At 45.2% G+C, this 26404-nt stretch overlaps 1 protein-coding gene and 1 long non-coding RNA gene across 2 annotated transcripts; one reads left to right on the forward strand and one right to left on the reverse strand.

The window, feature by feature from the left end:
- The first annotated feature begins 2131 nt into the window (after positions 1–2131).
- LOC119141761 lies at positions 2132–3621 on the forward strand. The gene is made up of 2 exons (XR_005102032.1): positions 2132–2441; positions 3271–3621. It is a non-coding gene; the product is annotated as an uncharacterized LOC119141761 (long non-coding RNA).
- PDE6B (phosphodiesterase 6B) lies at positions 2449–26153 on the reverse strand. Its single transcript, XM_037374347.1, has 22 exons — positions 25338–26153; positions 22904–23056; positions 22470–22559; positions 19911–20051; positions 18794–18868; positions 18638–18702; positions 17522–17588; positions 17333–17380; positions 17002–17151; positions 15885–16028; positions 15259–15324; positions 14489–14635; positions 12827–12934; positions 11725–11834; positions 10621–10708; positions 9943–10043; positions 8457–8564; positions 7628–7691; positions 6835–6909; positions 5420–5503; positions 4986–5142; positions 2449–3737 (listed from the first exon to the last, which is right to left on the reverse strand). The coding sequence occupies exons 1-22, from the start codon at positions 25746–25748 to the stop codon at positions 3679–3681; spliced, it is 2511 nt and encodes an 836-aa protein (XP_037230244.1). The 5' UTR covers positions 25749–26153; the 3' UTR covers positions 2449–3678.
- Between the last annotated feature and the right edge of the window lie 251 nt (positions 26154–26404).

The following is a 26404-nucleotide window of genomic DNA, read 5'->3' on the forward strand; positions in this document are numbered from 1 at the left end:
TCTGCCAGCAGCAGAGACTTCATACGTGCTCCCACATTTCTGGCAGTACCAGGTCAGGCACCTCCACTCACAACGCACGAGCAGCAGCAGGCTAGGCTCCAGCAGAGGGAACAGCTGAAGGGCACCTATGTGCTTTTGAGTCACTTTGTCTTACCCCTTCCATCTGAGACAACAGATGATGGCCAAGATGCAGCATTAAAAATCCCTTGGCAGCTCCCAACTCGAGGCAAGCCCCTTCTGCATGGAGGGGAAATTTCCTCTCTGCCCCTGAGCCCCTCTCTTGAGAAACCTCCCCTACAAGTCTCAGAGGGATATTCATTTCCTTGCCCCACTGCCTTCAAAACTAAGACTGGAGGTCTGTATACATTACTTCCTTCAGCGAGGCACTTACAAAACAGGCCTCCTCTCACCGCCCTCTGGACTTGAGAGCCAGAGGTAAAAATACTTCCTGGCGTATAGGCAAATATACTAGAAGCCCAGCTACCTGACCAGACATATATCATACCAGTATACCAGAAGCTGCAGATACCCTGCAGCACTCAACAGGGCGTTGATTGGTCAGGAGACTTCTGAAATTGTCTTGCAGGCCTGGGAAAATCCTGGAAAAATCTATTTCTACCCTTCTCCATGCCCAGCCAGTCTGGCCAGCTGTCACCTGTGAATGAACCATATGCACTGCAGGTACGAACTATGCCAGGCCCTACCTGCATCTAACGGGCTAATACCTCTGGTGGGAAGCAAACCACAGGTGGTGTGGCTGTGGCATGCAACAAGCTGTAGAAACATCTGTTAGTAAGGGATTGCTGACCAGAAAGCACAGTGGTCCCAGTCTTTTGGCAGAGTGGCTTTGTGGGCTGATGGTACCATTTTGAAAAAAGAAAAAAAAAAAATAATTTCATCACCTGGTCTACGTAGTACAAGGAAGTCAGTTTTTCCCTCAAGACACTCAGCGTGTTAGGCAGTAGGACCGAGAGACACAGTGAGGGGCAAAAGGTAAGGGCAGGCTGCCTGCAGCTCAGGGCTGTATGTGCCGTGGCTGGGCACGACTTTTGTGTCAGATGAGAAGACAGCGGGAGCAGCAGATGAAGCATCTCGTCGGAGCACCTCCCCAGCTGCGGGCAGGGAAGGTTTCCCTCCCAGCAGCTGCCCCACTCTGGGGCACTGCATTGTGCCGTTAGAGCCTGGGACGTGAGGGGCCGTGGCCTGTCCTAGGGTCCCATGGGTGAGTGACAAGTGCTACCTGCCACTTAACTGTTGGGTAACCTCAGACGGCAGCGGCATGTTGTCACCCCACCCTGCACCCACCAGTGCAGACGTGCTGCTTGGCTACAGACCTGTGGATCACCTCTGCCTCCTGCCGCCCATCTGTCCCCTCGGCGTAGAGGCTGCCGATGGCTGTGCAGCAGGGGCGCAATTCCTGCGCAGAAGATAGGCAGGAACTCTGCAGCCACTGCGAGGAAGCTGCACGGAAAAGTTTTACCCACAGGCTGTATCCTACCAGAAACAGAGTGCAGGAGGAAAATAAAAGGAAAATGAAAGGTGTTGGCATGCTGTTTCTGCTGCTGCCTTCTGATTGCTGCGTGTGGCTTCCCAGCGCGAAGTGGGACGCGGGCAGCTGCGACCTGTGACCGCCGCCCGACAGGCGCCTCGCCGCAGGACAGCCGGGGGCGGCCGCGCATCCTGCGCTGCCGGGCGGCGCAGCTGCCGCCATGGAACGGGGAGGCAGGACCCGGTGGGGAGGGACAGGGGCGCGGCTGGCCCGTCCCCCCGGCGGGGCACAGCGTCCTGCGCGCGGCACGCACGGGCGAGGTCCCCGCTGCAGGACCCTCCGGCTCCCACGGGAGAGGTCCGTCCTTGAGAGACACCCCGTCCCCTGGCGCAGCACCCCGCAGGGCCGGGGGCACCGCTCCGCTCCGCACGGCGCGTGGTGGCCCTGGGGCCGCGCGGCAGCACGCAGCACACCCGCCCCGATGCGGGAGGCGGGGGCGCAGGGCGGGCGGCACAGCCCCGCAGCCCGGCTGGAGCGCCCCGGCCCAGCACCGCGGCTGGAGCGCGCCGCGTGGGCCACCCCGCGCAGGACCACTAGCCCCCTGGCTTTATCTCCCGGACGGTGCTTGAGGGCGCAGGGAGCTTTTGTCAGCATTGCGGTGTAGCGCCCGCCGTGGTCTGTGAAAGCCCCTTGCAATATGTTGACCTTGTGGCGTTTTTCGCGCTGAAAAAATACTTGACTTCAAATGCTGTATGAGGAAAGCCTCCTACGTAGCTCTTGATGAAACTGACACAAAGCACGAAGCCGTTACTAGTGGCAGGTTTAGCTTTCGTGCAAGCAGACGGGTCTCGGTGTTTTCCTGAAAGACAACTTGCTGCTCGCAGAACTGCTGCATAGTGACAGAGGACTGCATTGTGCGTACCGCGCTGAGACACGGATAAATGATCACCAGGTATCACCACAGCTCTAGTTTTCCTTTTACTTGCAGTATTTTTGTGATGCAAAACAAGATACTGAAGGGTAAAAGTACTGAAGGTAGTGGGAGTAACAGAAGAAGAAAATCCCCAGCAAAACAGATCTCCAAACACTTAAAAAAATAAGAGAGAGAGAGAGAGAGAGAGAGAGAGGAGTAGAGAAGGGTGTCTCTACTGCTACAAGAGTGTAATTGTGTGTTCTAATATGGTCACATAAATAAACATGAAAACTAACTTTCATCTCAAATAAAAGAGTACAAGTCATCAGTCTTTCAAAGTCTGGAGGGGAATCTAAAAACCAGACATCTCAGAACAGGAAAAGTAAAGGAAGGAGGGCTGGTACTGATTGAAAGGGGATTAAATAATGTTAAATAACATTGGCATTATGAGGCAAAACAGAACAAATTTAGGAGATGCCACAATTCAGGTTGCTTGGGTAACTGTAAATGGAACTGTGATGAGTAAAGATAACACTGTCTTCTTACAGTCACGTGTTACAGAGCAAAGCCTTGGTTAGCGCCCAGCGTGGATCCTGCTTGTGCAGACAGCAGCTACTGAGTGTTGCACAAATGGCTCCACGCCTTAGAGCAGCAACCTATTCAAATTCTTGAACTGAGAGCAGAACTATTCTCTCAGTCAGTGTTTCTTGGATTTACATGGAATTGTAACTTTTTAAGAGCAGTTTGAAGGTTTACTATGGCCAGATTTCATGCTTTATCTTTGTTCCTACCCACAGATTTCTTTCTGATATCCTGACAGATGAAGGCTTAGATATGATAAAATTGTCTCTTTTTTGCTACTCTGCAGGCTCTGATTGCATGCACTGTCAATCACACAGGGTTGTGTGGAGCTGGATATGAGTTCAACTGGGTCCAACAGCTTTTGGGGGAAGAAGTGTTTCAGTGCAGGAGAAATGCTCTTCCATTGTCATGCAGCCTGATTTATTGGGCCAAATGTTGTTCTGACTTGCCATATGCCATCTGACATCAGGTGCATTAAATGGAGCAAGAGAGAACACAGAACGGGCTCCTCACCATCAGGAAGAGATGCAATTAAGGCAAACGAGATGTAGCCCTTCCCTGGTTGGTTGTAAGCCTAATTAAAGTAGCAGAACAGTCCAATCAGGAATATATCTGTATTGACATGATTATTGGGTTTTTTTAAAAAAAATGGGCATTCTCATTTTGGGTGGCATATATTGCATCAATAATAGGTCTAAAGTATGCTACAGGTTTTGGAAGCTGGAGCTGTTCCTCCATTACAGGTTATTCCATCTGCCATATAAAAAGAAACACAGAATTAGAGGCACAGTCATAAATGTCCTTCTCAGTCATTAGAGGAGACTTTAGCACTATTAAGTTATCCAGTGATCAATGTAGGTCATACCTATAGTACCCATATCTAAGGCTGGCTGCTGTGCAAAGTAATCATACACGTAAGGCTGCTTGGAAAAAGTGTTTTAGAGTTAGTAGATACTTTCCTCATTTAACTACCTATTACTCAGTCAAGAAATAATTCTTCAGAAATTTTCCAAATCATAGCTAAAGCACTTACTTTTGATATTTGAAGTTAATTGCTATTAATTAAACAGAGATAAGACATCTAGATGGCTCTAATATGTTCTAAACTGTATCTGAGGAAGGCCCACCCCATGGGCTGTTGGGATTTTGGGCCCAAAAAGGGGACCAAAGGAGACTTCAGATGCAGTTGCTGTGGAGTAGAGGCACCAAATTCTAACAGTTCTTTGCTCAGACACTTGGGAGAGGCCAGGAGAGCCTTCTGCTTCCACCTGCTTGCAAGTCAAATGGTTCCCAAGGCTATCAAACAAGCTTTCATTAAATGCCCACTGCAGCTGATAAATTTCAGTGCTACCCAGTCTGGGCCCACAGAAGAAGAAAAATGGATTTGACCAAAATAAATCGCTACTAGGTACTACTACTGCTGTGTGCTTCTAGGTAGTACCTAATCTAAAAATCTAATCTGGTAGTAGTAGATTAGGTAGTACCCCTAATATATATTAAAAAAAAAAGGCAAAAAAAAAAAAAAAAAGCTAGGAACAGGATGAACTGTAATTCCTTAAGTGTTCTCCCTAGGAGTGTGTTAGTTTTTCTTAACTTCTGCATCATGACCTGTGGAACAACACATCAGCCACAGCCTCTGCATACAAGGGGATGTCTCCCTGCTGTTTTCCAGGGACATATATATATATATATATATATATATATATACTGCAAAGGACTTTCTATGGCCCCCAGCTGCACGAATGCTCATGCTGCAAGTAGTCTCACTAGTTTCTCAGGCACTAGTTCCTGGTCATTTGAACAGGTGGCCTTTTTGGCAGCCTGTCATGGTGTCAGGTTTGAAGACAAGGTGTCTTCAGCTTTGCCAGTGGAGCAAGACTGTGGAAACCTGTTCTGGGCATCTGACTATGTTCCATGTCAGCAAAGCCTGCTGCAGATCTGGGAGAGTATCACATGAATGTGTTTTTGAATGAGGAAGAAAAGCTAAGCATTGTTTCTGACCTTTCCTTGCAGCCATCTTCTCTTCCTCTTTTTTCTTCTCTTCCTCCAGAGCTTTCATTTTTTCATCGTACTCATCAGCACGGGTCTTCCACTCATTTCTGTTGTTCAGCAGCCCATCAAGCATAGGCTGAATTTCCTCATGGAAACGGGAGAATTCCTAGCCAAAACACATCCATCAGTGCAATGCAACACAGAGGCAGTACTTGTCCATCACACCTGAGGACGGACCCTGACTTCTGGCCTCCCAGCCTGGCTCATGCAGGGAAAGCATTAATGGCATTAACAGGGACCATGCTGCAATGCTCTGGAGAGGGGCAGCTGTTGTTTCCTCTGCCTGTCCCTCCCCCATGAGTTCTGCTTTACCAGGACTTACTCATCTGGGATCTGAACCCCTGCCAAGAAGGTTGGGGTGTGCAAGGGCGTGCTTTGCTTACCTTATAGACAAACGTACACACAAAGTCAATGAAACCCACTTGAAGTTTTGGAAGCTCAGCAGCTTTCCTCCGGTCCATCATGGGCTGTGGGAGGACACAAGTTGACCATGATTTATGAGAACTGTTCATTGAAAAACACACCTCTGCTTTCTCCCCAAAACTGCCTTGTGGTGTCAGTCTGGCAGTGCTGCCATGCTGTCCATAAAGGCTGTCTGTCACAGCCCTCTTCCTCCACTGCGGGACAGTGACATGAGCTCATCTCCTTTGCCATTTTAGCAGAAATTTTAGACAGCTCTTTCAATGTTTATGGATAGGGAGGAGGACAGAGAGATTTTCCCTTGTGCCTGTCAACCAGATGCCTGAGGGCAGGTTTGTGTTATAAAGTACTGAAAAGGTTTTCAATTCTCTAAAGTGTAGCTGAGCATGAAATTACATGCTTATAAGGCCTTGTTGCTTAGTATATCATTTGTGATGCCTCTGTGGATAGAGTGTGTGTGTGAAAGTCTACTTAAAAAAACCCCAAACCACACAGCTGGAGACCACATCAAGGAATGACTCCTTGTAGAGGAATTATAGAGGACTGTATGAAAAATTTATTTGTAAAAAGGTTGTAATGATTGTTAAAAACATAAGGTATGAAATGTTAAGAAAAAAAAGGGGGAATTGTAGAGGAATGAAGCTGGGTTAATTATCATCGATAATATACAGCTGTGAGCTGGCTTCAGGGGTGGTGGGTTGGCTGATGTGGATAAGGTGCAGCTGTGGCTGGTTCTGTTAAGCGGTTGGGCAGCCAAGGAAAAGGGAGCAGCCAAGGAAGAGAGAGGAGGAAGAAGCAAAGAGAGAACACGTGCTCTGAATGAGGAGAGACTAGGAGAAGGCAGCAGAGGGACTGGCATTAAGAGTGTGTTGGTATGAGATGGTAAAAGACCTTGTTGCAGCTTGATAGTTTTGAGAGTGCTGTGACAACTCCTGGCTCTTTCAATGCCAAATTTGTTATCATAGCAGAAAAGACATTTAAAGAAACACTGCTTTAATGCACTTCCAATTACCAGAATTAATTTCTGGATGCTACAAAGCTTGTGTTTGTAGTTTTTATTAGAAACTCAGCTTTTCTCTACAATGTATGTATTTCATCTTCAATTTTTCTATAAGGGACCAGCACAAAGTCTCCAGGGGGACAGTCACTCCTCACTGGTTCACAGCCACTGAGACCCCTCTAACTATATGGAGAACTGGACAAGAGGGTCTGTCACAGAGGGTCTTCCCTAGCCGGGTACCTACTTTTCCAATGGATTTTGGCAGGCAGAGTGATTTCAGAAAGACTCCCAGTGCTCTGAGAGCAGCATTGCTTGTGGTAAGTCTCTGCCAAGACTTGCTGTCTGAACTGAACTGTCTGGTTCTTGCATGGTACTTACAATAGGCTGCTGCTGAAGGACACTGATTTCTAAGTCTCCTTGCTCCCAGAACTCAGCTGCTACCAGGAGAGCTACCTACATTGCCAAGGAGGGAAAAAGAAAAGTTAGCACTAACTTCGACTTTATAACTTCATGCACTTCAGGTCTCCACCATGAAGTAAATCATCTAGCCCCACTGTTGCTTTGTGCCCAACCCCAGCACCAGCCTTTCTCCTGGGAAGGGCAGCAGTGGCAATGGGATTGCACCCATGTAGTGACAGCTCGACAACCTTATTGCACGGGAGCTCATCTATGAAGAAATATTTCCATTGTGTCCCCCTCAAGGATTTGCCTCTCGGTCACAGTTGTGGCTGCCTATTACGATTTTCTCAGTTGTCCTTTCTCCATGCTGAACAGGAAGGTGGGTTTTATTTCTTTTATCCTCCTTTAAGTTAATGTTTCTTACTTAGCAATTGCTCAAGTACAGTTCTGGAGGGAACTCCTAAAGGAAATCAAACAACTGAGCAAACATCAACCCATATGTTATATGCAAAAAAACCCTCACTGTAACCCAAGAAGCTAAATACTTGGGGTGGGGTGGTGGGTGTCTTTTCTTTTTTGGTAAACATGAATTTTCTACAGAATTCCCAACTACAATCTTTAAAGATTGGTTTATCCATCAAAACCATAGTTATTCTAAAGTCCTTTTTGTAGTTTTGGTAGAAGGCTCTGATTCAGCTTCCAGGCAGCTTGAGAAACTGCACTACTTTGAAATATAAGCTAGAGAAATCTAACAGTATATCAAGCACCTGACCTTACTCTGGACTTCCCAAGGCTTTGTGATTGCTGACAAATCACAGGCAGTCATCATCATGGCCCTAGAAACAGGAAAGAAAACAGTTCTTTTCTACAGCCTGCACCCTACTTCTTGCAGGCTCAGGATGCTCACCCCCCAGTACTGTGGCAGGTATCCCCCAGGCCCTGCTGAAAGAGGGAATGATAGGTTGCTCTAACATCCTTGGCTCTGGCTGGGACACCATCAAGGATTGCTCTCCTGATTAAAATGGATTTATGCTAGGGAATTTTTTGCTTCTGGCACTAAGATGTTTGCTGCTTTAGTCATTGCTGGGCTGAACTTCTTGACTCTGGAGTAACACTTCTGGCTCCCTCACGGACATGTAGCAATGCAGACTGCAGCGAAGCTGTGGGTACACTTCATCACCAGTGCAAAGCGTCCTGCAAAGCATCTGTCCGGTCACAACAGCAGCATTGTGCAATCCAGATTGGTTGCTGCTGGGAAGAACAACTAATGGATTGTATTCCTGTAGATCTATGGCAGATCTGCCATTGCAGCCTTCCCCTGTTTGTGGCCTACAGGGCAGTCTTCTAGGACTATATGGCCAGAAGGTATCCTGCATCTTGTTAGGGGTATATGGACAGAAGGACACTCCAAAATCAGTCACTTACCTGGATGAAGAACCACTTTAAGCTTTATTCCCTGTTTCCCTGCTTCTCCAGAACATCAGATTTGAGTGGGTAGCAGTGTATCCCGTGCTGATTTTGCACTAAGTGCAGCACAAGGCATGTTCTGGAGCTCTCACCAGGGGACCAGGTCACTAACCTTTCCCGAGCTGATTACTCACATGACAACCTCTTTCTTTGTTGTCTCCAGAGACAGGTATTCAGTCCAGGCAGTTGTGCTATCGTAGGTCTTGGACTCATCAACGATCTTTTGAAACATTGTTCTCTTTCTTTGGGGGAGGGAAAAAAAAAGAAAAAGCTCCAAAACAAGGAAACAAATGTGTTAAAAACAGATGGCTGATGCTGGTATTGACAACCCTTCCAGGAGGGTTTCCAGTAGTTGCTATCCTGGCATTTATGTCCTCAAGGAAGCCCCCAGCAAAACTTAGTAGTCACCTGCTTCTCTTAAGTAGGGAAGACTATTGTAAATGCCTTAAAAATATGTATCATGGTGAGACATGAGCAGGAACTTGGAAGTATGAGCTACTGCAACGTATCAGCTAAGAAATTCTTTCACCTTTGCTGCCAGCACAAGGCAGCTTTTCCCATAAATGTTGAGCAAACTGCAGAAACCTAGAGCTGGCTGGATTTGTAAAGCTACCTGAGTTTACATATTTAATCTGACCTTGTTAACCTTGTTTATATACCTAAATATATGCAGCAAATTCTGGGGAAGGGTTTATACACAACATACTCATGTGTTGCGTGGTGTGAAATCTGGAAAAATCTGCTGTTTCCATGGTAGCAGAGAAGACATTTAGGACAGATTCACAAAGTGACTTTCATACATGTTCTGTCTCTATGATTTTACCTGGGTCTGATCTCAACCAAGCTTTTGCTTTCAGACCATGGACCAAGGAGGGCAAAGACCAGTTTGTTCTCATCTGGTAAGGAAGTGGTGGTATCTGCTCCCATATAGCCACCCTACCTTTCGAGTAAGAGGACCAGCTATTTCACCCTCCCTCATATTCCTCTATTGTGGACTGTTTATATTTTGCGTAATCACTCTTCAGTGCAAAACACAGAAGCAGTCTCTGGTCTCAGCACTGTACTTCGAAGCACATTTTGAAAGCTCCTTGCTAATTAGGAAGCCATACATTGTTGAATTCCAGACTTAGGTCTCAGGAACTCAGTGCATGCTGCTCCAACATTCGGCATTTTTGGCTTTTGGATGTGCAATAGACTATGAACTGGATATTCACCTACAAAGGACCGGTTGTTATTTGGGTTGTGCTGCTCTCCCAGAAAAATTAATGTAGCCCTGGCCAGGCCATTTTGCCATTCATGAGTATTTTTAGCGCTGAAGTCCTAGGTAAGATAAAAATGAAACATCTCTTTCTATTGGGGGGTCATATAGCACTGCCTTGTTGGAAAGAGGGTTAAAAAGTCACATATGTGATCTAATGAGTAAATGTTCAAAATTCTTTTGAGCAATTTGAGTTCTCTCCACCAGCTCTAATGTCATTATTAAAGGCAGCCTCCCAGAGGCAGCGTCTGTGGAAAGGATTGCTGCATGGGGGAGCTCTGAGAGCAAAGCTCCACGTTTTGCCTTTGTAAAGTACTAGCTGCTTTCTGCCCTTCACATATCGAGTAATGTGACCAACTTACTTGAAGTAGAGTGCCAGGTCTGTTGCTATAATGGCAATGTCCATCAAGTGAATCACGTGCTCATGCTGCCTGCGGTTGAGGTTCTGACATATATTCAGCGACTGAAAAGCAAAGCAAAGGGAGCTGCAAAATCCAAGCACTGTAATGTGAGTTCCTGGCCATGACCATCTCCCTTTCTCAAATGTGCTTGTTTGGTTTTTTTAATAGCTTCAGCTTGAGCCCCTAAGGCTCAAGTGTTGTGAGCCCTGACCACTGTGTTGGTGCCTAGTCTCCCCTTTTGTTCATTGAAGAGGGTCAGGGTCCTGAAGCTTGTTACACAGTGTGTGCCCAAACCCTGGCCCCCAGCCCCAGGGCAAATTTGCCTGAAATTGAAAGTTGGCTGGGGGAGTGGTGCCACCCTTGACCCTGTCAGAGATGCTCACAGGAGGACAATCCTGTATGTAACATATTTCTGTAGAGACAATGATATGACTTCTGAAGAAATCAAGTCATGCATTTAGGAAACCCATGTGTTTTGACCCTGGGTGAGCATAGAGTAGTTGGGGAGTGAGGCAGCTGCAGTTCCTCAGGTGTTCAAACTAGAGAAAGGTCTTGTGCTAAGCTGACAGCTCTGTTGTTGCTGAAAAACTTCCTTGAAAGTAAATTATTCATGTCCTTACATTACAGTTCATTACCAACCTCTTCAGAGAGCAAGAATTTTCCAAATTCCAAGTGATGTCTCTCTAAAATTGAGGATCCATGAAGCTTAGCTAGAGGATTTTGAGATCTGGTTGCATAAAGGAAAAATTAAAGATGTTAGTGCAACACTTAAAAATATAGATAAGTGCCTCATTTTGTATTTACTTTTGTCACACACACAAGTTCAACACATATTAGAAGGCCTAGGAGTAATGCTTTTAATAGCTAATGACTTCAGTCTAGTAAAAGACTTCTGTGACACTGCTAATAACACTTTATAACAGTCTTACAACTACAGACTTCACCCAAAAAGTTGTTTATTACTGGACTCTTACTACTCAGCATAGCAAGCTTGTTTCATTCCTGAATAACCACATGTTGATACCTAGTAACAGGAACAGAAAAAACAGTGGTCCTTGGACACTGTCCTAGCTGAAAAGCAAGACCGTTTTTATATTCAAAACACCAACCACCTTCATTTATATTTTCCCAAAGCTTCAGAAAACAGCAAAACTGTATAGCCAGCAAGCATTGCAGAAGAACTGTGATCTGACACTACTTTAAGTGAGACAGAGTCTTGACTGGTCAGTGAAATCATGCAATTGTTTTTCTGTAACGAGTAGCTACCTATTGAGAGCAGGACCCTCACACTCACAGGTGCTTTGTTTCTGCAGGTGGTGAGGGCAGTGCCATGATACCATAGATACCAGTATCTTCATAGACACCTTCCAGCAAAAAGTAGGTTTCTTATGTCCAGGATGCTCCTGGTGGCATCCTGAGCCTCCTATGATGCTCAGGCTACTAAATGCCTGCTCTGTACTTGTTCCACCCTGTAACGGTAATGTAGAGTGTTGTTTTAACCAAAGGACGTTTGCCAGGACATAAAGAAAACCCCAGAGAGCACCGCAAAATTTCAGCTTCCCCTCTGGCCAAAGTGTAAGCCCAAGTGTTGTAGCAAGCTGAAAAGCAAGGCTATTTGCAAAAGGAAGGTTGTTACATCTGTGTATAAACCAGACCTGTACAGGGGTTTGGTGTGATCACAGCTTGATTGCACTCCGTGTAAGAGCAACAGTAAATAGTTTGGAGTGATCGGAAAGTGCTTACTTCATTTGGTAAAGGTTGTTGGTTCCCCTGTGGTCAATGTCATGGCACAAAGCAGCAGTTACCATTGCAAGGGCTTCGAGGTCTGTGTAGTAACGCTTCAGTTTGCCAGTCTGGAGGGTAAGAATTTGCATGTCATCTGTCAGTATCTCTTACAGGAAAGGGTAGTGAGTTGTGGTGGCTCTGTGCTGGGCATCTCCTCGCTGGAACAGTCCAGGAGAACTGAAAACACTTGTGAAGCTGAATGCAATACACAGTACACTTAGGTTAAAATGGGGAAGCAGTTGGAAACAAAAGGTTTCAGACTCAGGTGGGCATGCATGTCATGCATATGTGCTTGATTCCCACCTCTGATGCTGGCTACCCACTGCTATAGTGGTGCCCTAGGGACACCCAGGTCCTCATAAGCACCCCTCCAGTCACTGAACACAAAGTACTTTGCAAAGCGGCTCTGCATCTTTCTGGGCAATGGGTTCTCAAAGCTGAATTGCCCAAAGGATTGTCTGGGGGTGGGAGGCTTAATTCTGCTGCCAGCTGTGTGGGCCATACTGCCTGCACTGGGTCCTGGTGCTGGTCCATCCCTGGTGTGGAGCAGTGGTCTAACACCATTTTTTCTTGTTGAGCCACCTGTTGCCCTGACAGCCTGTGAGAAATGGCACTTGCCACATCCACAGTAGCAGTAGAATCACACTGGTGCCTGTTCTGGCTGGAAATGGAAAGTGTGAGGTTGCCTCCAGCCCAGCCAACTGACTTCAGTCTGGCTCTTACTGCCAGAAACTACTGGAGGAAGGAAAGTCCTGTAGTGTGTCTCCCCTACCCTGCAGAAGGATATAATCTGGAGGCTATTCAACACCGTACATGTCTATACCTATGAGAATTAAAGCACTCCATACACTGTGCAGTGTTGGCCATGGCTTTAAGTGTAAGGCAAGGACTGCCCCTTCAGAGAAATGGAGAGCTCGTTTAGCAGGACCTGTGCGAGGAGTGGCAAACTTTTATCCTACATCAGGATTCAAAGGGAACCCTGCATATCTCCAGGGTGCAACAGAAGATGTTCTGTAAATAAAGCCAAGCCACAGAATTAACTGGGGTGGTGTTACCTTACCATCAGGAGCGTGAACATGGTCTGTGCGACATTGAAGCCATGGCGCCAGTTGTGATAAGTTATCTTCCGGTAGCCTTTGCTGACAGAGTACACAAACCTTACCAGAACCTGCAAAGAGGGGAAGAGAAAGTCAGTTTGTGTGATGAGGCTGCAATAAAGACCACAGAGAACTCATGGATGAAGTTCTGACCAGTTCTACAGACATGGCCCCAAAAAGGAATCAGAAGCTTTAATATCATCAGGCTTCCCTGACAGTGTTTTTATAGTAAAGCCTAGTGGACAGCTAACAGGGACACTAAAATTAATATCTTTCTCTTTTCTTTTCTTTTTGAAAGAAAAATAAAAACACAGAGATGTCTGTGAGGGAAACAAGAAAAACCAGTGTCTACAGGAAAGGAGTTTTCATCCTAGTGTTTATGAATTTATGGAATTTTTGTACTTCTTTATGTTGTCACTAGTAAGATTTGTCCCTCCCACGTCTTGTGATTTAGTAATACTGATACTTTTCTTCAAGGGGTACGGCTCCATAGTTGTAGAGATAGGTGATGTTTATATCACCTAAACAGTTACAATATAGGGCATTAAATAACCAACTGTTTTACTCTATCCTAGTCAAAAATAGGAAAGTATTCTACTTCTCCATGTGTACTACCTCTTGTAGCTATGTAGGTTTTCTCATTAGAGAGCAAATTAATCATGGACGAGTATTCATTTTTAAAAATCTCAGCTTCTCAGAGTGGCAGCAAAGAATGACTACTTTTCACACCTGTATCAGGGGTTAGTTGTTCCAGAGTAGATGTTTTGAGTACTTTTTGACATTGACTTGCTATAAGTAAGAAGCACAGAAATAATTCCCGTTCAGAGCCCTTTACTCCCTTCTACCGCCCAACCCGCCTCCCCGGAGTGAAAACTCTTCCTGCAGTTTCCTCCAGATCCCACTAGATGGGAACAAACCTCACATGATGTGCTGAGAAATCCCCTGGGGAGCAGCAAAGCTGCTGAAGTGCCAGATTCACAATTCCTACAGGGGCTTAGACTGTGGCAAAACCCGTGAACTTGCACATCAGGTGCTACGGGGTCCTTGTTCCCGCAGGGTCACACCACTCCTGTCACCAGCAGTCAGGAAACTGGTACCAGCTGCACCAAATGAAGGCACATACGTCTTCACAGAGCAAAGAAAAGCAGAGTGACCTGCCACTGTGGGTTGCAGCATATGTTGGCTGAAAGCTATTGGGTACATACTATACAAACGAAACACGCGCACAATTATGCACTGTCCCGTGTTGCACCTGGAAACTGTACTATTACACTCCGGCTGTGAGTGGCATTAGACACACGAAGTGCAAGCAATTTTTTGCATGGTGTAGCCTCCATCTATATAGACCTGATAGCAAACCCACACCTGTAGCAGACAGTGCAGAGCAGAAGAGGCCAGCTTCACACTCCAAACCCACAAACAGCGACCAGGGGCTTTGAGAGGGGTGTTCCCTGCCCTCGGCAGGGCTAGGGGCTCAGAACACACACCCCTCTCCCTGCAAGCTCCCATGAACCCAGGCCTCCAGCCCCTCCGTGAGCTGCACAGGGCATGCATGGGGACCTCAGCCATGTGGCAAGTCTGCTGGCCATCCAGGACAGGAGTCCCTCGGTGTTGTCAACTCCTACCTCCTGTGGGATCTGGAACTTTTTCACCACACCGAGTTCATAGTACATCTGAATGCCGCACTTCACCAGCTCTAGCTCGGTGCAGTCAAAATCAGAAAACCTGAACTCATAGATTTCGAACTTGGTGGGTCCTGGGAGTTCTTCTTTCTGTAAGAGAGGTGGGATAGTTTGTTGCTGCACTACTTATGCCATCCCTAGAAACACCTAGAACGGGTTTTGCTTAATAAAAATTTTACAGTTTGGTACTGCTGGAAGCTTTTCTTTTTAGAATATAACACATAAATAGACTGAAATGCAGCTTCTCATGATAACCCTGTTAGCAGGGCAAGAGGGAGGGGCATTTTTGGTCAAGTGCCAGATATATTGCTTGTTTTCTCTTAAGCACTTTTCTTGTTGATATGATATAGTTTGGAGACTCCAAACTTGACAGGTCTTACAGGAGAAGACTTACAGCTCTCCATATTTACTCTGGAGAACAAAATGCGTGACAAGTCAAGGTGACTGACATGTTTCCAGATGGACTTTGAAACTCTTGAGATAAAGTGGCAGAGAGCAGGTACTCCCTGGGAGCTGGGGAAGGCATTCGCTGCCACCTGATACTAATGTCAAACTCGCATGGCAGAGGAGGGCAGGGTATGCTTTGCCTTCACCCTTCACCAGGTGCCTTGTCGATGTGTACCACTGTGCCAGCACAGGAAACTCTTTCCTGCGTCCACCCAGGCAATATTTGTTTGCCAGGGCTGCCCATTCCAGTGGTACATTGCTCTTACCAGGATGCTTGCCAGCTCTTCTTCCTCACACTCACTTGGCTCCTTCCCCAGCTTTTCTCGTGTTGGCTGCAAAGAGCACAGACATGTTAAACTGATGACCGAACCGCACTGGACTTTGCACTGTGCAGCTTTGGGGCAATCTAGGGCAGCTCCCATATGGAAGCTGTTTTTCTCTTGGACCTTTCTTCTATTTCTGGTCTCTCAACCCATTCTTCCAGGCAAAATGTTCTCCTTATCCTTGACTTTGGTTTGTGTTTCCCCCACTTGCAAATGTCCTCCTAGAGACAGTGTCCCAGCTGGGTCCTCTTACCTCCATATCCTCTGCACTAAGGAGGTTTTGGGGAATAAATTGGCTCCTCTTCCACTCCCACAGCCCTGCCCTGAGCAGCACCTGCATAAGCCCACCTCCAGGGCTGCCTTTGCTGATGAAATTGGAAAGCACACAGTGCACAAAAACTTGTTCTGCTACTGTGCAATAGCTGGGGCTCCGGGTGCTGCCTCATCTCATGCCTCAGGCATGATGACTGTGAGCATTTCTGAGGGATGTGAGGCCTGTGTCTGTGCCCGAAGTGATGGGCCAGACACCCATCACGCTTGGGGGTGTGCTGTATGTTGTGAGGCATTACCAGAATTTCTTGGATTTCATCCTTGTCACATTTCACATGGTAGAGCACCATGTCCTGAGCAATGTCCTTCCGGTTCTCCAGCTTGTTCATCTTATCGTATGTGTCTGTGTTGAGTACAGACCAACCCAGGAACTGTGTCAAGGACTTGGTGAGGGGAAAAGAAGGAAATGGTGAAATAACCAAAACATCCATTCTTCAAAGACACAGAAATATAACACTGCGTGATATATATATTTAGAAAAACACAAAAGCACCCAGCTGCTACTTGCTCCTCTGCAGAGCAGCTTCCCAGACATTGAATCTGCCTAGGCTTCCAGGGCATCCATTGTGTGGAGATTCATGGACCCTCAGTCCAATTCAGCATATGGAAGGCTGTTTCTCTGTTGTTGCAAGTGTCTCCATGCATGTGGAAAAGCTGGTGTCACAATGGTGACAGCAGTTCAGGAATCCTTGTATCAGGGGAGAGCAAAGTTGTCTCATCATCTTTCACATATGTTCACCCACACCCTGTGTTTGCTCTCAACTTGTTTGCCATCCAGTGGCCTATTCAAACCGATATTTTTTCCCCACAATCTTTTTGTTTGATAAGAAAAATCTTTTTCAGGAAATGCTCTGATTGGTAACAGATGCCAGGAGCTGAATGCCTATGTTGGACTGAAACTAGCATAGCAGCATTTCTAAGAAGCAAGGTCTGTAATTACAGCTGCTGTTACCAGATTCAATAGCTGGCCACCCTTTGTATCTTAGCTACACAGACAATTTCCGTGTAATTTCTCGAGGGAGTTGCCCAGGCATCATGAACCAGCTGTCATGTATGTGAATACAAGTCAGAATCATCGTGTTAGTACATAGTAGCTGCTCATGGCTAGGTGTCTAATCCAAGAATACTGAAACAAAATGAGGCAAACACAGCTGGGCTTCCAAGACTGAAAAAAACCTTGTATTTTGTATAGTTGCTTTCAAAAGCAAAGTTGATTTCAAGCTGATGCATAACACTTCTATAAGCAACGAAGAAACTTAGCCGCAAAACACTGGTGGCTGCTTTGCAGGTGTACAATGAGCAATAGTGACCTCCTCAACCATATGAACTACTTCTAACTGCAGCAAGGAACTGTACCTCCATGAGGGTCTCATCTTGTTCATCAAATGGCTTCCCATCTTTTCTGTTGTAAAATGTGACAACGCCAACTATTTCTTCCTTTTTGTTGACTATTGGCATGGAGAGAACATTTTTGATAGTCCATCCTGATTCATCTAGAGGACCTTCCTTGAAGCAATAGCAAGCAGAAAGACACCATGTACTTAATGTGTTTTCTAAATACATAAGCACTTCCATTTTACATCAAGACTACAGGCTAAAGCAATATTTATGTGCTTAATATCGACTCTAAATTACACTTCTGCAAACTAAGTAGGATCCTTGATGGGACTGGAAGTTTTCACAGTACCTGAAAGTTAAACATCTCATCTGCAGCAGCATTCATAATGTTGCAGATCTAGGGGATTGCACAAAAGGAGAAGTTTTACAATATGGGCAATGAGCAGTTTAAATGCCAAAACAAAAAACCTGAATTGAGAACACAGCAGAATTAGCATGACTTCATCTCAGAAAGCTTTAATGAAGCCTAAGTACTTACAAATCCACTTTCAGCCACATAGGTTGGCAGTCCAGTAACTAGTGCCCAGTGATCTGGTGCAGGATTTCTGAATGAAAGAAAAACACATCATAAGGGGAATTAAGGATATATATTTATATATTTACTCAAAAATTATCATGGCACTGAAATGTACCTAGCTGATTATGCAATCCAGGTATTTCACCCTCAGCTACTGAACAGTCCTGTTTCTTTCAAAGAACCCACGTGTGCAAGCAAAAATTTTTCACATAAGTAAATACTTCTCTTTCAAGGATTCGGTACAGAGTAATTCACAAAATATCATAGTCTGCAGAGATTTAAGAAAAAGTTGTTCCTGGAGGTGAGTGCCATATTTCAGACCTTCAGCACAGGGGAAAATAAAGTTAGATCCTGGCTAAGGGTGTCTACCAGCCTGAACTTTTGAACAATGCTGTACCTAAGCAATGGAGGCCTTTCTCATAACACTTTACACTGATGCAAAGCAGAATGACCAGAACTGGGCAAAACTCCTTAACATCAGATTTGTACAAGACTCCTCTGAAAAATTCAGTGCCAAGAAGAGAGGGTGGTTTTCAGAAAGAGGCAGTCAGTGGGTGTCAAGAGAGGAGGCAAGTCCAGAGGTACAGAAAGAGGGGTCAGTGACTGGAGGATAAGAGAGCAGCAAGGAAGCTGGAAGACAAGCAGGAAACAGGAGTGACCATGAGAGGCCAGAAGGGTAGCAGAGGGGTGAGGGGCAGGGCTGGAACAGTGAGTGCCTCAACTCAAGGGCAGCCTGGACGGGCTTACCCACTGACACAGGGAAGGCACCAAGTGATGCCTCAGCCTGGCAAGGAGAGTGGCAAAACCGCAGGCAGTCAAGGTAGTTCACTTCTGCATCTAAAAATAAGCACTGGTTGCCATGACTTCTGGAGTCTGATTTGCAATCCAGGATCCTAATGCCTGGAGGAAATCTGTCCCACAGAAATGTGAGTCAAAGTACCAACTTACATTCTGGCTCTCTTATTCCTCTATGAGTCCTTTGCATATCTCCTCATCAATGTCTTGAAAAATCATGGGGAACTTCGGTTTTAGCTACACTCTGTGTCAGTACCTAGCACTCAGAAACTGGGAACTTACGGGATGACTTTAATGTCTTCTTTTCCATGTAATATGTAATCAATGACCTTGTAGAAGACTATTTCCTACAAATAAAAAGAAGAGTGGTGTTAAAATTAGTGGTGAGGCAATCCAGTCAGACAGGAGAGAGTTTAAGAAATCTGGTTCTTCACGTACCCTGCCATCTGGGGTGCGAGGTCCTGAGTAGGGGGGGACTTCTCCCAGGAGGACTGGCCACAGGTCAAAAAATTCCTGGTTTTAAAATGAAAGAAGTACTTTTAGAGTAGAAAAGCATATCCTGCCTTGAGCCTCAGAGTAACCACGCTGGTTTTGGTACTGTGTAAACAAGGCCGGACATAATAAGCCCAGTTCAATATTAGGCAGCAGAATGGTATATCTAAATCAGAAAGTATCAGGTGTATTATATGGCTGTATATAGGTCATATACTGCCTATATACAGGATGCTGCTTCATTCGGTGAACAGCACAGGCTGTACTCACAGAGCAAATGGCTATGTCAACATTTTATGTGTTCTTCATTTTCTGGAGTGATATAGGGCTGATGTACTACTTGCTATCTTGCTAAAGTGGAATATTTTTTTTCTCTTTAGATGGCATTATAATGCTGATCAAAGTAAAGTGCCTTCAGCACACTAATGGTCTGTTAATACACCTCTCCACAAGACAGCATGCTATAAAGGCTCTGACAACACGGTGGAGATCAATGTTCATGGTAGCCCCAGTCAGCCTGACCATGGAATAAACAGGCTCCTGTGACAAGGATGCTGTGTAACCCCCACGTAGAGCTTACCCGAGGTGCAAGCAATCAGACCAAATCAGAGCTGCAGAAGTAACTTAGCTTCTGTCAGCTTACTTTCATGAAGCCAAATTTCACCTAAAAGCCTGGATAACATGCACACAGATGAGTCCTTGAGGACGGTGGCTGCTTTGTTGCTGTGGCTTTCCACAGGTATCTCACTATATTTCTGATATCCACAGACTTTGTGAGGCTATGCTTATGTTGCAGGCTTTGACCAGGATTGCCAAGGACATGTTTGCCCTTCCTTAGTCTTCCCAGCCTCTGGCTCCTTCAACAGCTGCTCAAAGCCCCACCCAGCCTGACCTTTAACACTTCATTTGCACAGCTGAATAAAACAATGCCAACCAAAGCATGAATAATGTCTTAAAAGCTAGTTTGCACTTTGGCTGACCCAGTAAAACTCACGTCCACACATCACCCCTTAGTAGATAGCAGCAAAGCAGAAAGATGTACAACACACAGGTGAACACTCACCTTCTGCTTCGTCATGTCCAGGAGACCTACTGAGTACCGGTCACAGTTCAGGTATGCTCTCACTGTGTAAAAAGCCTTGTGAAACTGTCTCTCAATGTCTGTCAGTTCCTCAAAAACCTTATTAGCTGACCACAACAGCACCTGCAAGATAACATCCAAATAAGTGTAAGCATATCCTCTCCTTGAAAGCTGGGCTTCCCAAATGTGTTTGGAGTAACGAGGCAACAGTTCCTGAAAAGAGTAATAGCAACCTATACTGCAAAGTGCAAAACCATTGCTTATTCACACTGGGAATTACTAGGGAAAGGTGCACTCTGAGGAAGAGTCAGATCATCATGGAGTGCTATTTAAAAGTCCATTTTTAAAAATATAGCATGAAAAAGTAGTATTGCCAGGTAAAAAGATGGCCCCACTTACATTTTATACACATAAGTAAAATCTTGCATCCAAAACCAGTTAACACTAAAAGTGTTGCAAACTCCAGAGGCTGGAGTTGGAAGTATCTGAATTAACACTTTCCTCAAAGCCTTTGCACAGCTGCTTTTTGTGAGCGTCAGCCTAGGATCCTCTTCCTCATCCTGTGCCCCACAGATGTACCCTTAAGAAAGCTGTTGCTATTAGTCTCTTTAATTTGTAAAAATGGAGGATATGCAGCAAATTAGGCAAGTATTTCTCATGGCACAAGGAGGGTCTTTGTAGGCTTAATGGAGAACTTAATCTTTTTCTGAAAAGGTAAGGAAGCCATCTGTGCAATTGCCTAGCTTAGCTGGTGCATGTGTGCCTGTATCTGAGTGTGTGTGCTTTGTTTTCTGAGCCCAGGGAACATGAGGCACAGTGCTTCAGAAGCACTGAGAGCTGCTACCTGACGATGACTGGACCTGTGCTTTGAACAAGAAGTACCGTTACAGAGCCAGAATCAGAAAAAGTGTGTCTCACCTCTTCACTGGCCACTAGTAGATATTTTTAACAATTCTGAGCTGCATCAGTCTGTTTCTAATCCATAAATTGTGACAACTCTGCCACTTCTATAAATTCTGAGGTTTTCAAGTGTCACTGGCCTCTGAGCATCACTCAGATATGATACTGGTTTTGCCATACAAACCATTAGAGGAAAATGAGCAATGGTTTATTTTGACATTTGACAGCATGCAATAATCAGTGCTGAAAGCCACAAGTCCAGACAGGAGGAAGAATGGCCAATTCATAGAAATGTAAAGGAGCCAGGCAAAATGTGCTATATAGCCTTCTGGTAAGACTCTTAAGCAGTACCTAAGCACAAGCAGACTGAACTGTCTTTGCACAAGCCATTTTACTTCAGTATCCCCCAGTCTTTGCACTTGGGATTTGCAAAATCCTAGACCACCTTTGAGAAGGTCATTTGCTCACTTTGTACTTTGGTACTTTTAAGTCTAACACGATGAACCCTATTAACCCTTGCACAGACCTTTAGACCCTGATGGCCAAAGGTCTGCCAATTGAACTGTTGGTACAATTAGAAGTGTGTCTTGCATCTCATTCTCGCATGCTTCCCTTTCTGTGGGATCTGTGGATGCAGCAGTGAAATATGAACACATGACTCTTGGGTTCTGCCCCAGATCAGAGCACCTTGTGGGAGACATTAGATCTTCTACCTCTTGGGGTCTCCACTTTGTCTTCTAGCCCCTTCCTTACTTCCCCCAGTCCTACTGCTAAGGCCTCAACAGGAATAAACCTTCACTAGTTCTACTTTGGTTGAACTACTCAGCATTGCTAGATAGCTATATTAGTTGACCATCATTCATGTTTTTGATAACTGAAAAAATCAGATGAAACACATAACATAATGAATTAATAAGTATAACTGCTGTCCCAAACCTTCTAAAATAAACTTTCATTCTGCATCCATTTTGCTGAAACAGGTGTTTATCCCCCACAGGAACACCCACTGAGACAAGAGCATGGCTGCCCATGAAACATAGATGCAATTTCATGTCCTCTTCAATGACATCCAGTGGACTGCTGCAGAAAGTAATTTCATGGATTCACATCCATCCCAATAAATTTGAGATTATTTTCATAACTCAAGTCATGGAAAAGAATGGTAGCTGAATTGTTTCAATTTAGAATACCCTAAACCCCTCATCTATGTTCAGTTCTACCAAGGCCAATACAACAGGCATATGAGAATCATTTTACTGGCACTAAGAAGAAATTCAACAGCAATTTTAATAGCAGATAAGGAAAAAATGCTACATTCTTGTTTCGGGAAGTCTCTTGGTGCTGCTGGCTGAAGTGGTTAAATGCCCTAAGAGCATTTCATAGTGTCAGTTCAACAAAATGTCTGGAGCTCACTCCTGCTGAAGCTGGTGCCACGGTGTCAGTTCCTGCAGTTCTGCCAAGAGCAGGAGGAAGAGACTGCAGGACTCTGGGGAATGAACAGTACCCAAAAGCAGATAAGGGCACTTTTTTCTTTCTGCTCTTCAGGCACAAAGCTTGAAGCAGACCAGCTACATCTCTGAACTCAGAAGAATGCACTCATTTGATTTTAAGATACAGCCCAAGCTGCATTTTCACTCTTACCTGGCCTCTCCGAGTCTCGCAATTGTGAAGATAACTCAAGTGATAAATTTTCAAGTTCAAGGAGGCAAAATTCAGGTACTTCAGAAAAAGCTGAGAAGGCAAACAATGAGATTGAGTCAAAGGCAGTAGCAGCCTCGTGTATACTGGATTTCATAACACCCCTTCAGCAACATCATGGTAATTCACCTGGATAAATGCTTTGCTTTGCTTTGCTTTGCATTGGTGTGAGATGAGGCTTATCCCGCAGTAACTTCCCTGAAAGATTTCTGAGATAAGCATCCTCATAATAAGCCTCTTCTGTTAAAGACTAAGTCCCCTCTAGGGAAATTCACACCAGTGGAGCTTCACTAAAGCAGACATCCCTAGTGTAGAAAAGTCTGTTACTTGGCAAAAGCGACAACTGCTTGACAGAAGCTGAGCTACTGACCACTTACTGTTTCATCAGAGCTGGTGAAGTGTGGGCCGTTCAGCTTATTAATAGCCACAATGACAGCAACTAAATCTTTGCCATTCAAGATGGGTGTTGCAAGGATGCTTTTTGTAGTGTAGTCGGTGAGCTCATCAACAAATGGACTGAACTGGGCACACTGTTCAACAGAGAATTTATAAATTAAGCATTTTCCACAACACCTGTAGTCTTAAAATCAAGTTAAAGCACAACCTCTTGAAGTAAGCTGCCTAAACAAAGTTTTGCTTAAAAAAATACTGTGGGAGAGAAATGAATTAGCAGATAGTTGGACAATATACAGGTGATAAAGCTAGTATCAAGAGAACTGGCTGTGGTTTTTGACTGCAACAAAGGCACTCTTTCACTTTTTGCAGAGATCTTGCAAATCGTAAGATTTAACATATCAGACTCTCTCAGAACAAGGAGGCTCTCCACTGGTCGTTTTCAGATCACTGACATTCTTCATAGTACCTCCTCCATCCTTTCCTCCAGCTTCTCGTTAACACTGCAGTGTGGGTACAGCCAGTTACCACGCAGCACTGTGTAGCCACAGTTTATAAACCAGTACTATCTGGTACAGCCACTGGGAAGTTCACTGATCCTCATTTTGCTTTTGCTTTTGCCTAGGCCCTGAAGCTGCTGTCAGCTTGCAGCCACCATGAAGCTGTCTATCCCTCGTTTCTCTTGAAAGTGTTGTCCCAGGCATTCCCTCCCATGTTGTGCATGGGAAGGTAGATGGTAGGGAAGGCATTCCAATGGAAGGTGCAGCTGGCACCGGCGGTGTATGGTTCCTGGCACTCTCCCCTTGCCCCTGGGAGTCACCCACTCCCTTCTGCCCCAGGAGCATTGTGGCAGCTGTTGCAACGTGCGGATAGCACTGCTGTGGACTGGGCTGCCCAGGGAGCTGCCCATGAGGGCATCACCATTCGGACCACGGGGAGGGTGCTAGGTCATGCTGCAGGGGCAGCGCAGAGAGAACTCGCCCAGTAGTTCCTTATGTGAATATCATTGTCTCCCCAGCCCAAAAGAAAACAAAGCCGAGAAAGGGTAGTAAGGGGAAAGCAGATGGCCCACCACCCTCATCACCTGAGAATAGGGAGTGCAGGGATAGTCTTGCTGACCCAAGATCTTCTCCCTGCTCAGCTGAATAACTTGTCAGCTACAGGTCCCTCTAACTGGGTTAGCAAAAGCCCTTCATCTCTGATCATATTCAGAAGGCTGCACTAGAAAGACTAATCAACTCTAAAGCACCTTTTCCCCATACTTTCCCCACTACTGGCCTTCCCTGCCAATTGGGGTAGACCAAGCACTTAGTCTGTGGGTCTCCTACAAAGGCATTGCCTTATGACAGTGCCTGAAAGCACTGGAGATGGAGGGCAGCGCTTGGCTCATAGCACTGAAATTCTTCCATGCTCTTGGAGAAATGCTTGAAGACAGAGAGCTCTGAAAAGTTTAAGTCACATTGTGATGCTTTTCCTCCACTCCTTCCCTGAAAAATCAGCGTGTCAGGATGTTCTGTGGACAGCAAGGAAATTTTTGCTGAAGCGTTTGCATATGCTTGTATTGAGTGACAAACGGATGACAAACAGATGGTCTCTTTGTAACTAGCAAACAATAGATGGAGTAATCCCAAATGCTATATTTGGGTCACATGGATTTTAGTTTTGTATCTATGATTAGAACAAACAGATTGCTGTTGCTGCCATTCAGGTTTACATGTTTCAACCCAGGAGTATGGGGGGTAAATACCGTTATGAAGGCATTAAAATAAAACTTTAAAATTCCTTGAATCCCTCCTGGTATTGCAGCGTGCAGTGCTTTCTGAAAGAGATTTTTTGGTCAAAGTTTGTCATTTGCTGCTTCTGATGTAGATCACCCATAGACAGGTTGCAGTTAACCCACCTGCTCTGAAGTCTGCTCCCTCCAATTGACAAAAATACCTCTAAATGCCCTTGGCCCAAGCTTCATCAGACAGCAGACATTTTCAAATGTCATTTGTGGTGGAAAATCCACTGTAAAGGATTTATTTCTCTTTGCCAGTTATTTATGGAATATAAATATGTGTGGAAAATTCCATGTGTATTCAGTGCAGATCGGACTGTACCTCAGCCTCTCTTCTCTGCTGGACAAGATATGATTTTATTTTTTTCTTTTTAATTAGACAGGCAAGGTGTGACAATGCACTTGTTTTCCAGCATTAACACCTAGTGTAATTAACGTGCTTAGCTTTACCTCACTCCATAAATGAAACTGGAAGCAACTTACAGACTTGCTACTGGTGCTTTCATTTCCACCACACAGCCTTTACACTGCAAGAGGTTTGACCAGCACTGAGATGCCCTGCTACCTCTTGACCCTTTTGTACTAGTAAACATGTGAGCTTTTCTTCTACCGAGTGAATGAACAAATGGCAAACCTACCTCACTGACATCCTTGATGTTCATGGTTTTCTTGGTTTGCGCAACGTAGCCCACAATGCCTATGTCCAACGGATAGACAATCTCACAGTCTGGGGAAACCAGGCATTCCTCCAGGGTGCTTCCCTCTTGGATGTTGAAAAGCCTTGTTGCCAGTTCAGGTGTGCCATTTCTCTGCCTGTACATGAAAAGACTACAGCGGTCAGCGTGAATAAGGGACCTGATTCTTCTCAAGGTCTTGAAAACAACTTTCTCCATGTTGATGCTTTCTTGCATGTCTTGGATCAACTCAAAAAGGATTTCATTCTCATTGTTATCCCAGGACTCTGTTTTTAGTTTCTTCTCAAAGTACTGCTTAGCAAAAGCAGGGTTGCCATCAAGAAACTTCTCCACGTCGTCTTCACTAATGCTCATTGTGAATGCCCTGGGTCTTGTGGTAGGTAGTACTCCAAAAATGTGGTCTGTGCAAACAGCACTCTAGTTTCCGATGTAGTTCCTAAGTTTTCGCAATCGAAGATGTTGCTTCTAGAAGGACCAAGGGTGAGGTAACACTGCAAAGAGAGCTTGTCATCAGGAAGAGGTATTCCTTTATAGTGCCGAAGGTGAGTCTGTGGGAGGACAGATCTTCTCAACCAAACAGATTAGATGACCTCTGCAAGAGCTTTGGGTGAACTTCCTTCTTCTTAATCTAAATGCAAACAAAAACTGAGTATTCACAATATCTGAAAACACTTCTTTCTCTTGAGAAGCAGGACACTTACTGAAACAATTATATTCAGGCAGCAGCAACAGGCAAGAACTGCATCTCCTAACATTGAAATAAGCTCTTTAAAGTCCAATTAAATATATACTGCTTGGGCCTAATCCTTGGCTAACAAGGTGAGCATCTTATTATTTCTGCTCTCCCAGCTCCGTGCAGTAGTAGCAAGTGCATCCATCCTTCACGAAAGTGCACGGTGGTCAGAACAGAAATAGTGAGGTAATGCTACTCTTTCAGGGTTCCCTCTACTATTACATGGTTCTTTGCTGCTGTAAGGGCTGTTCTTAAATGGAAGCACCAATCCTGAATG

The sequence above is a fragment of the Falco rusticolus genome, chromosome Z (assembly GCF_015220075.1).
Source record: "Falco rusticolus isolate bFalRus1 chromosome Z, bFalRus1.pri, whole genome shotgun sequence".
In the NCBI taxonomy this organism is placed as follows: domain Eukaryota; kingdom Metazoa; phylum Chordata; class Aves; order Falconiformes; family Falconidae; genus Falco; species Falco rusticolus.